This window comes from Neoarius graeffei, chromosome 14 (genome assembly GCF_027579695.1).
Source record: "Neoarius graeffei isolate fNeoGra1 chromosome 14, fNeoGra1.pri, whole genome shotgun sequence".
Taxonomy (NCBI): Eukaryota; Metazoa; Chordata; class Actinopteri; order Siluriformes; family Ariidae; genus Neoarius; species Neoarius graeffei.
In genome coordinates this window covers 47,969,971-47,982,405 of record NC_083582.1, presented here as the reverse complement: position 1 = coordinate 47,982,405, position 12,435 = coordinate 47,969,971, and the positions used below count along the sequence as shown (strand labels likewise).

The 12,435-nt window shown below is 41.8% G+C and overlaps 1 protein-coding gene across 6 annotated transcripts in view; it reads right to left on the bottom strand.

Annotated features, from left to right (window-relative positions):
* Positions 1-18: 18 nt before the first annotated feature.
* The window catches only part of etv4 (ETS variant transcription factor 4), a 35,729-nt gene continuing 23,312 nt past the window's right edge, over positions 19-12,435 (bottom strand). For all 6 annotated transcript variants that reach the window (XM_060939885.1, XM_060939883.1, XM_060939881.1 and 3 more), the window contains 6 exons: positions 10,989-11,281; positions 9,274-9,342; positions 8,584-8,631; positions 3,327-3,499; positions 1,064-1,165; positions 19-959 (listed from right to left, as the gene is read on the bottom strand). In XM_060939885.1, the coding sequence (XP_060795868.1) occupies positions 732-959; positions 1,064-1,165; positions 3,327-3,499; positions 8,584-8,631; positions 9,274-9,342; positions 10,989-11,281 (913 nt within the window). In that variant the 3' untranslated portion in view covers positions 19-731. The remainder of the gene's footprint in view (positions 960-1,063; positions 1,166-3,326; positions 3,500-8,583; positions 8,632-9,273; positions 9,343-10,988; positions 11,282-12,435) is intronic.

Here is a 12,435-nt window from a genome sequence, read left to right as displayed (position 1 = left end):
GAAAACACTGGAGTATGGTTGATAAACATAATTGTAGTATTTATTCATAGTTTTATTCAGGTTATTTGGATTATAATGTTGCTGCTTAGAAGAAATGCCCTCCAGGAGTCCGGGTCCAGTATATCATTCAGGTCACAAGTCAAAGGTCACCTGGGTTTTTTGCTGAATGAGTAGTCATGGGACAGGAACATTAACATCCTGGAAGGCAATTCTAGGTTTAGTTGTCTATATCAAACAAGACTTCAAGAACACTGGGAAATATTTTCATGAAAGTGACATTTAGTGAAGAGTTTATGCTGCTCACGTTTTTTGTGAGCTGATATATTAGAGGATTTGCAATATGGCTTGTTTACATATTATGTTTGTTCATAAAAGAGCCCTTTGTGACTAATTGATCACTTTTTTTTTTTCCACCAGATTGCATAACTAAATCATACATAATCTCACCTTTGTATCCTGAACGCGCATATCATGAAGCTAATGTTCAGTGCCAAAGTGGGAAAACAGTCTGGTCTGAGGGTATGGTAAGAATAATAACTTGGTCTTTTTATTAAGCACTTTGCTGAACCACAGGCACGTTTGTACTGAATAGGCCGCAGAGCTCGGAGGACCTCCCTAATGATATTAATTTAAACAAACCAAGAAAAAACACCATAGCCTTATATATACAAGTGGGTGGGGTTGATGTGTGCAATAGGTGCATGGGGGAAATATTGGGGCTGTAGGTGGCATTAGTACATGTAGCCTTTGGAGTAGGGCTGAGGGCCCAAGTTGGTGGCAGCGGGTTCGGAGGGGTAAGACACTCCTTCGTCCAAGTGAGACAGTGGCACTGTGTCTTCCTCGTTGACATAGCGCTCAAACTCGGCCTTCACACTGGGCCGCTGATTGTCAGGGAATGCCAGGGAGATCAGCGCCTCCGGCTCACACACGAATTTGTAAACATAGCGCTCACCCGCCACCTGAACACAAGAACAATATTGTGATTGCTTACTTCATACTTAAAAAACCAAACAAACATCTGATGTTATGTAGGAAAATATGTTGCTTTGAGTCCTACTGATACCTTTTGCATAATTCCTTTCTCATAATAGTAGCGCAGGGAGCGACTCAGTTTGTCGTAATTCATGGCTGGACGGTTCTTCTGCATCCCCCAGAGCCTGGCGACCTAAAATAATGAGAAGCAAGAATGATTGGTTTTAGATGATCTGCTGTTGTGGGAACTTATTCACACATCTACCTTTTAGGTCACCACGAGCTGGCCTAGTAATTAGCATGTCTGCCTCTCAACCGGGAGATCGCGAGTTCTACTCATGTTCGGATCATACCAAAGACCATCATGGTACCTACTGCCATCTGTATGTTGTAATACAGATGCGAGCAGGGAGTCAAACTCTTGCAGGGACCAGAGGACTGGCCCCCCACTGTAACCCTAGCTATATAATAGGCGAGAGGCCGAGGGCTATAGAAATGGAGCTCTGCACTGCACCCGTGTACCTCAAGAGCTGGTGAGTACTGGGACAGGAGACTGCCTGGGAAGACCAGATCCAGGCACGGGAGGGACTTTTGATCTTTTAAGTCAAACTTTTATACCTTCTCTATTTTTTTTTTGCAAAGCATGACTGAAAATGGTATTGCATATCAATAGTGAGTAGACAGGCTTCTCCCGAGTATTGTTTCTTACTGCTAATTACTAGCTGTCAGCTTTTCAGAGGAGTCTTATTCTGTAGGAAGTACAACCGAGCAGCAGCAAAAACTGGATGAGCTATGATTGGTTCTAATATTAACCAAATTTCCAAGAAAAGTTACCACTACCCACACCTCATCCCAATGTTAACCATTCACTACTGGATTTTCTATGACTCTGCAATTGTAGGACAGTGTTTTCTGCTTACATGGACTAGAATGACAATGACATTTTGTCCTTTGCATACATTCCTATAATGTTTAAAAAAAATGACACTATTAAAAGTATACCATCCTTAATAACCCCCTTCAGCGATATGTGATGTGATGATATCCCGTCACTAGAGGGCATTACTGACTGTCTAATTTTAAACTTTATTTTTAAATGTCCATCTAAGGAAGTTTGGAGATTCCGATATGGTTCTTTCTTCGGTCGTCAAACTGACTCTTTAATTTACCAGAAATATGACACTGTTTGGAGAACCCTCACCTTCTCTGTACAGTCAGATAAGCCAATGCAATACTGAAGCAGACTTGAGCATCTGTCAATTATCTCTTCATAAATTAGTAAAACATACTCTAAAGTCTTAACTGTTATCCATCAACAAACGCTATTCCAGACTTATGAGGCTCTCCCAGAGGTGCTGGTTTTGTCTGATCTCTCTGAGCGCTCCCACGTCTAATTGGCATAGTAATATCTCAGCACTAATGAATGATTAATGCAGTACAGTAGAGCTGGCATGATGGAGGTATCTCTGCATGACCGTCTGCTGACTCATGCTATTTAGCTGTCTACTGGTCACAGACAATGGGAGGTTAACATTCATGCCTCAACCACAAGAGCTTGCTTTGACTCGGCCAAAGTGGAGGTCTGTAATATTTGGTAATGGAGCCACACTCCATTTTGTTTCCCTCTGTCGTTAAGAGAAGTAAATAATGCATGGCTGCTAATGGAGGCAGGCTTTGTGTGGGTGGGTTGGCCCTGGGGGACAGCGTGCTGATCACAGGAAAAATCTCTTCATCTTCAGATGAACAGCTGAAATAAATTTACTTGCAAACACATCTATAAAATGTCCACGACGCTTTTCAGTGATAAGGCAATTTTTTTAAAAAATCTAGTAATATTTCAAAACCATTTTACTTGGAAACACAAAAATATATTTGCAAACACAAACATTTTTTTTTATTTAAAAGGCTTTTTAAAACCAAGGCAACTGTGTGTGTAATCCTGAAGATATTTGTGACTCCTCGTATTTTACTGCCTCAAGTCCAGGAGTCTTGGCCTGCCACTTTTAGACATTGCAAAATAACAGTATCCTCATTACATCATATCATTCATTCATTCATCTCCAGTAATTGCTTTATTCTGACCAGGGTTGCGGTGGATCCAGAGCCAATCCCACAAACATTGAGCGTGAGGAGGGCATATTCCCTGGATGGGAAGCCATGCACACACTCGCACACTTGTTCACACATGGGGCAAATTAGAGTAGTCGATCCACCTACTGGGATGTATTTGAGAAAACTATGCAGATACCTTGGAGCTGTGAGGCAACAACGCTACCCACTGCACTACTTTGCTGCCTCATAAGTCAGACGATTTACATCAAATCAAAGGCACAGGTGACCCAGCAAGCCCTCACCTCTTCTGGCTCAATGAGTTTGAACTCCATGCCACGACCAGTCCAAGCAATAAAGTGTGCATTGCCAGGATCATCCAAGAGAGCTACCAGAAACTGCCAGAGCTGCAGAGAGCCACGTCGCTGATAGGGGGCGCCATCACGGAATACACTACTGCCCTCCTGTTTCACCTCACCTAAGCATAGAGAGATATAACACATTAAACTAGTGGACAATGGGAATATATCATTTTATTTAATTTTCAGTTTTATCAATAATCATCAGCAGACTCCCTGGTGTGATTCTGACATCCATCACCATGTCTTTATGGGCCAGAAGGGTTTTTTTTCTCCCCCCAATGTACTAGAAAATTCTAGTAGAGAATATTTATCATGCTCTATTCCAAACGAAAACTTATTTTCTATCATTTTTAATACTACTTCAAGTTTTCAAGCTTATTCAATGTTTATATTTTATCTTCATATTTAAAAAGAACACTTTACATTAAGTACCCCTAAACTACTGATGTTTAATACAGTACATAGTTAACATGAACAAATGATCTACGGCAACTCCATAAATAACGTCTTCAGCATCTTCATTTTCATTAACAAAATAACACTTGTATTAATCAATGTTTAAAAAAAATTATAAATCAGGTATTGAATGTAAAGCGATGTTTTTGCATCGAGACTTCTCTCAGACCAAATAACCAAAGTATGCTAAGCACAATGTAGCCAATTGTGTTAATAAGGGTCCATTTTTCCATTTAAAGCATTCTGAATGTGCAGGAAAGCTCCAGACGTCATTCAGGAATGACAATACTGACAACTTTAGTTCCCATGGTATAGTCACTTCAGCCTGGTATTAATAATCCTGTGCTTAAGGAAATCAGATCGTGAGAACTTACAGGCTAAATGATAACTTGATGGTGCATCTACCAGTTCAGCCAGTAAAATGATCTACAGCTATTTAAGACCCATCAATCACCCAGACCATGGGAACAAGCAGCTCTGTTTCCTTCACCACATCACAAGAGCCTAGGACATCATCATGCTCGAGAAACTGTAGTGTGTGACCCAGCTCAAGATAGCACAGACTGCTTATTGGGCAGGACAGTATAGACCCCTTTCACTGACGTCACCCGAAACCGGAAGTAAACAGACCCTGTGCCATTTTGGAAGACCAACAAACTCGTGATTAGGGGGAAATAATGGCAGCGGTATGTGAACCCACGAGAATAAAGTGGAGTGGCAAACGACTTAAACAAACAAATCTGAGCTGTTTTATTTATGATTTATTGGCCCAACAGTAGACTTGAAAGAAACCTGTGTGAGACTTGGCAAAAAACTGTGGATATAATGGATAAGTCTGTGCATGATCTGTGGACACTTTGAGGTAAGCAAACGCAAGAAATTCAGATTTAAAACATGCTAAATTGGCTCCAAGTTGATAACTGTATGAGGAGCAAGCCTCCCAGACTTCTACAATTTAATAATAATAATAATAATTTAGGATGGTTTGGGGCTTGCTCGCTGCTGCCAGGGCCCTGTACTACGAACGGAGGTTAACCTACCCAGAAGTAACCCAGGGTTCCCCTGCTAAACCGGGGTTGACAAAACCTGGTTATCTTGTTTGGGGTTAAACGGTACTACGACGCCAGTTATGAAGTTGATTTGTTGAACCTGGTTTAACCTAATCAGGGTTAATGCGCGTTCATGTTAAAGGGGAGGTTATCAGCGCAAATCACCACTGTTCACAATGGCACGGTCGCCGTACCTCACGGAGGAAGAATGCGCTGTCATAATGCAAAGCTACGAGGAGTTCAAAACAACATTAAGAGCAAAATCTAACACAGCAGCTGCCAATAAGGAGCGGCAAGCATGTTGGCAACGAATTGCCGATCAGGTAAATGCGTAAGTACATTCTCCCTTCTACATGTTCCAGAACAGAAGTATAGGATGAGAGAAAGCTTCATGATCAATCACAAGTCACAGAAAATGGTCCTTCGATGTGGCCCCAGTCATATGGAGCACTTGCATGTGACGTCACAGCCGATCCAGATTGTGACAGACGCCATCTTGTAGGTCAAACGCCATATTCCGCCTTCTACTTCTGCTTTTACTTCTACCTTTTCTTCTGGAAAACCCTACTATATACAATTCTACTACAACGGCTGCGGCTACAAGCTCTCCCTACCTGTGCACGTTTTTTATGTTTTTTGTGTGTATTTTTGCGTGTTGTTCGTCTGTACCGGACTTCAATATCCACTACAACCGTATGGACTTACTGGACACTGGTTTCCAGCAGAAAATGATGGTTTGTAGCGATTTCCATCGCATGCACAACATTCCGGACGAGAAAAAAAAAAAAAACATTCCGGACAAGACAGCGGGGTCTCCGTGGATTGTTATCGGAAGCAAAGCGAAGGAGGCGGCGCCGGGAGCGGAAGCAAAAGCGAGGCTACAGGCAGAGCCGGCCTGTTGACTAAGCTCAGAAAACAGCTACTCAAACCTCCACTGCCAAGCCTCTACCTCTCCAACGCCAGATCCATGTAAACAACACAGACGATTTGGAATTACCTTATTCTATTCTATAATCGGCTGGTCAGTGCTATACTCAATACTTAAGTGACTTACCCATCCAGTGAGGATTATTTTCTTGTTTACAAGATGCCACATCTGAGTCGCTGACAAATCCTGAATTTCTGTAAAGATAACTGTCCAGAGATTTATAAGCACGCAGTGCTTCACCACTGAACAGCGAGGGAAAGTTAATGAGGTAATCATACACGTCCGGGTATTCCGCTGGCAGTTCAAAATCCGGTCGTGAAAACTCCGTCCGGTAAGTCATAAGGGTCACAAATCTGTAGATCGTTTATTTTAGACATATATCTAGTTATCTGTTCATTAGAAAAATGAGCCGTGTAGTCCGTCGGTTGAAATTGATCCATTCTGTACACGAGTGCAGCAGTATTCAGCGGTGTTTTTGACCGACAAGATGGGGGTTGTGTACTTTCCGGTCACGTGACTGCAAGATCTCTATATAGCTTGTTTAATGTCCGAAAAATCCTGAATAAAATTTGGTATGGTAAATTCATGGAGTAGCCTACTTAAGCTGATATGTGCACAGAGTCACATGAATTAGGATGGCTGACTGTTCAGTCCCTTTGACTAAGTTGGTGTATGTCCTGTGAACATTTCAAAGGCAACAGCAGTGCCAAACGCACCTGGCAACAGGTGAAAATGAAATATAAAAACATCATTCATAATGGTGTGTGTGCGCGTGCAAGCAAGCATTCATTTGCCTTTTATTTATTCAAGTTTTATCTGTTTGCCTAATAGTTCAAATTGTTTTGTATATAGTTTATAATGTTGTTGTGTGAAATTAATGATAATATTGTGGGAAAACTACTTTGCACGGACGTTCATTTAATTTATTCTATCGTCATTTTGTTTGTTCTATTTTTGTGTATTTTATTTATTTATCTGTTTGTCTAGTTGTATCTATTTTTCTAATAATAATATTTTTTGCATTAATAGTTTGTTTTTTCCTATTAAAATAATCTTGTGTTCTTGTTATAACTTTATCTATTTATCTGACTGTTTAGTTGTATCTATTTTTGTTACAATTTCAATATTTTTAATATAGAAAGTTTGTTTTTTTCTATTAAAATGTTCTTGTGTGATAACTAGTTCTTGTGTTATATTTATTGTAGTTGTATCTATTTTGTATCTCAGACTTAAATATTTTTGTAAAACAAGTGTTTTTTATAAAATATTCTTGCGTTCTTGATAACTATGTTCTTGAGTGGGTTCTTTTTTTTTTTTTTTTACAGAAAAGCCGTTCTGCATGGACATTCATTGAAGCCCTCATTGTTTTTTAATGGTTATTTATGAGCATTTAGGGGTTACAATAATGTAAGTCTAGGTTGCTTTATATAAAAGGTATGTCCAGAAATATTGATGTCACTGTCTAAGCAGAGGGATCTGGCTTATTTAGACGCTGTCTTCTTAAAACTGAATAAATATTTAAAAAGAGCCAAATGAGCCAGTCTTTTGAACGGCTCTTTTCAAAGAACGGATCACAAAGATGTGGATCCCATCAAAGAGCCATAAATCCCATCTCTAATCTGCGCTCCGATATCGCACGGGTCATCCAGGTACGCTGGCATTGTCTCTAGAGGAAATGTCGGTGGAGAGGTGGTGTTTAAAAAGGGTGTGGTTAATCGGAAACCTCAGGTTAACCAAGAACATAACCTGAGACGAGCAGGTTTGAGATGCAGCGTAAGTTGCCATGGCAGCATACCTCGGTTTGAACATAGCCAACTTTCGTAGTATGGGTTAATCGGGAAGTTACGCTGCACATGATCAAGTTACTCTCGAAGTTACCCTGGTAAGCCAGAAAACCCGCTTCGTAGTACAGGGCCCAGGTTGGTTGTTGAGTAGCCTGACTGTTTTTTTTTTTCTTGCGTGTGGTATCATTGTTGACGCGAGGTTGTTTTTTGAACATGCCAATGTGGACACGATTTCCCCTGATGAGTTATGACTTCAGACGCGATGCGTGTGTGGAGGTGTGGAGTCTGCGTGATATGTGCGTAAGATAGGCTTCTCATGTGTTTGGAGATCCGCGCTCCGAGACAAGCGCAAGGCTTCTCATGTGTTTGGAGATCCGCGCTCCAAGACAAGCGCAAGTGCCCCCCCCCCAAGGGAAAAAAAGGGACCCCCCGGAAATATCGGCATAGTTCGAACACTGAGTGTAGGCACTGGGTGTAAACAACAAATAGTTTACAATGTCTGGGTAGCAAACAGATGGCAGAATTGGTGTCAGGTCCTCCTTATGTTTCCATTCTCCCTTGCCCCGAGTCTTATCATATGGGTCAAACCCATCAATCACAGCCAGTTTCTCCACATACCGTGCCCTTTCTGCAGCTGGTAATGTACTCACGTAACCCGAATTATCATCCATCGTGTCACTTTACTCTCACTCGTACTTTGTTTTATATTGTGAGTGCATGTACTTGGTCTTCCAATATGGCGCCTAACAAAATCTTGCGGCGCGGTGACGTCATGTGAAAGGGGTCTATTGGATGCTTTTAAACAGTAGATGATGTTACGGAGAAAGAAGTGGAATGATTCTTGTCATTGTAAAGGGTTGTGCTATCTTTCCCAGTGTTAGGCTGTATTATCTTCTACTGTGATGCAAATCTCAGTGATAGTGTGAATGTTAGCAGAAATGGAGAAGTTTAAAATTAATGTGAAGCGCACATGCTTTCGATACCTTCAAATTTCTCTGGAACGACACGAGCGTCACTTTCAAACATGTAGCCTAAAAAGAAGACAAAGGGGAATGTAAGTTCACTGGCTTGAGTAATGTTTTAATCAGTTCAGGGTTAAAGACATGCTAAACAGAACATGGTAAAATATTAATGGCAGTCATGAGAAGACACAGTTTCCGTCTGCCTTCTAAATAGATGCAAGATAATGACATAATTGTGCAGTTTCATAGCAATTCAAGAACTACTGGACATTTTCAGGCAAGTCAAAAGATGGAATTTAATTACATTATCATTAGCTTTTAATGTACTGAACTTTCACTAAAGGAAGTGACTAAATATCTATAATTAATGCCTCATTAAGAAGTTGCTTGTGATTAAAATGACTCAGAATGGTGTGACAAATAGTTCTGGGTGAGCAGAGAAGTGTGTTATTTTTCTTTGCTGGAGGAAAAATACTGGCCTTGTCCAGTAGTAATATTTACCCTGGACTTCATCAAGCAGCAAAGAGCTGAGTGCTGGTGCCAGTGGAAACACCGACCTGCTGACTTGGTTAGCCAATGACCGCACAGCACTGGACAATCTTAGCCAACTATGACTAATGAGTGTGATATACATCTCCTAAACCTGAAATTTTGTCTATGCCTACAGTGAATCCAGGCACTAAAATTCTTTAAATAATGGCCATACATTACCTTCATTGTTGTGCTGAGTGTTGGGGTAGCCTTCGTTGTGGTGGTACATGGAGGTGCATCCAGGCACGTCTGTAAGGCACAACACGGGGATGTGGCTTTGAATTACAACATTAAGCCTCATATTGCTCATCTCAAAATAAATCTGCACCTCTCATTCTGTTGGAATGAGGTCTGTGAATCTGCTGATGTGATGACATTTATCTCTGAATGCATCAAGGACAAAAGCTGCATTTATCGTATCACCTGTCAGCCATGGTGTTTTAGAGCCATGAGCAACAGAAGCACAATGACACATTATTATTGTTGTTGTTATTATGGCAATTGATTTCCTCCTAAGTTAAGTCTATTAAACCACTAAACAATCAAAACAAGCTCTGTTTTTGTATGAGTAAATAAGTACTGAGGAGGGTGTAAGGTGGAGCAGACTTGTGTCTATAATAGTTACTCATGCCTGGGGAATGCAGTGGCACAGGCCAAGATAAGAGGTCACAGGGGAGGTTAAAGAGCTATGCCTCTGGTGAAACTAGCAGCTTTGCGCCTGTATATGCTCCTCTATTGTCTTCTTCATTTGAATGAATGCTACATGAGACTATTTATCATATGGAGGATAGCTTTTTGATGGGTTCACATTAAATTCTGGAAATTAGAGAGTTATTTCCACTCATCTTGGGCATCTGTGTAGCACTGAAGCCACAACAGGTGGTAAGTGTAGGACTGGTGTTTTTACTGATAAGCTGTTGGCGTCATCCTAGACAGCATATAGTATCCATGAATACACATCTTTCTTCCGCTGCCTCACGCTTCCCAGTTTGACAGAATTTATTACATTACCTGAACTTCAAATCATGACTCATCAAAGTCATCAATACTTCATGACAATGGAAATACTGAAGAGAGCTACAATGACTCCATATGGTCCTTCGTTGTTGTTAGAGTTATGACTGTAACTTTGTGTGAATGCACCTGGATGTGTTCTGGTGAAGAACAAAGAAGCTAAAACACTACTGATTGTGATCTGTCCAAAATGAGTCATATGTCCATGCAGTGTCAGTAACACAGTATGGAGACTGCACTGGCTTGCATGGTACAGTAAATGCTAAAGCTGAATGTGGATGGTCTACTAATTCCTGCGTCTACCTCACTCTGCCCTGCCCCCTGGCCTCATACTCATGCCCCCTTCCCACCACCATTGCAGCTCACGTTACCACCGCTACGCTTGTTTTTCCATTATGAGTTCATCTGCCTGCAGAAAAAGGAAGCTGCTACTGCAACCCAACACCCTGAAGCACTCCAATGGGGATTCTAGTCTTTCCAGTGCCCTCCATTTTCTCAATGAAATTCCTATGCCTTACTGCCTTTGACGAAGTTGAGGAGAGGAGGGGTGGTGAAAAGACAGAGAAGAGAATAAATGGACAAATACAGATGAAACCTTTACAAAATGTCATGGATTTGGAAAAGAGAAATCTAAACAAAATTAAACGATACAGAGAGAAGATGAGAAAATGGCTTTGAATTCACTGCTTAGAGTAGTGGCCTCAAATATCTTTACTCTTTGAGAAAGAGATGAGATACAAAATCCTTTTAATGGATCTCAGCATGGTAAGGTTAATGCATGAGTAATACTTAGTTAAGGCTTCTTGGTCCCTGTGGTTTTCTTCCAGTAATGTATTTTGTGAGTTATACCCATGCCCCCATGCTGTACCACTTGTGCTCACCAGGCTCATAAGTGTAGTCAGTGGGTTCCTGTTTAACCATCATATGAGCTGGAGGGAACCTCTGAGGGGCCACTGTGCCCATGTGAGCTGCTCGCTCATACAATGGGTCCAAGAATTCCTGCTTGAAGCTCTGCTGCAGGTAGGGCATACAGGGGTCCGAGTGCTGTCGGTGGTACCCACTGTTTCCCCCAGTGCCTGCACCCCCTGTGGGAGTAGAGGGCATACGCTGCAGAGATTGACCTGGAGGTCCGAATGGGCCACACATCTCTCCTGAGCCTGCTGGGAACCTGGAGCTAGAAAGAGTAAACCAACGCAAATATTGAGCCATAGACAGAGCAAATGGATTATCATTATAAATATGTTATAAGAGGTCCAATACAGTTATCTCATCTCATCTCATCTCATTATCTCTAGCCGCTTTATCCTGTTCTACAGGGTTGCAGGAAAGCTGGAGCCTATCCCAGCTGACTACAGGCGAAAGGCGGGGTACACCCTGGACAAGTTGCCAGGTCATCACAGGGCCAATACAGTTATACTGGCTGTTAATTATGGGTTATTGCCTTATTGATTTACATATTCTGGGATTTGACCACAAAACCTTAGCTGCTGAGCTACCACTAGCCAATGGAGCACTTGCATGTGACGTCACAGCCGATCCAGATTGTGACAGACGCCATCTTGTCGGTCAAACGCCATATTCCGCCTTCTACTTCTACCTTTTCTTCTGGAAAAACCTACTATATACAATTCTACTACAACGGCTGCAGCTACAAGCTCTCCCTACCTGTGCATGTTTTTTATGTTTTTTGTGTGTATTTTTGCGTGTTGTTCGTCTGTACCGGACTTCAATATCCACTACAACCGTATGGACTTACTGGACATTGGTTTCCAGCAGAAAATGACAGTTTGTAGCGATTTCCATCGCATGCACAACATTCCGGACAAGAAAAAAAAAAACATTCCGGACGAGATAGCGAGACCAGCGGGGTCTCCGTGGATTGTTATCGGAAGCAAAGCGAAGGAGGCGGCGCCGGGAGCGGAAGCAAAAGCGAGGCTACAGGCAGAGCCGGCCTGTTGACTAAGCTCAGAAAACAGCCACTCAAACCTCCACTGCCAAGCCTCTACCTCTCCAACGCCAGATCCATGTAAACAAGACAGACAATTTGGAATTACAGCTGGAATTACCTTATTCTATTCTATAATCGGCTGGTCAGTGCAGTACTCAATACTTAAGTGACTTACCCGTCCAATGAGGATTCTTGTTTACAAGATGCCACATCTGAGTCGCTGACAAATCCTGAATTTCTGTAAAGATAACTGTCCAGAGATTTATAGGCACGCAGTGCTTCACCACTGAACAGCGAGGGAAAGTTAATGAGGTAATTATACACGTCCGGGTATTCCGCTGGCAGTTCAAAATCCGGTCGTGAAAACTCCGTCCGGTAAG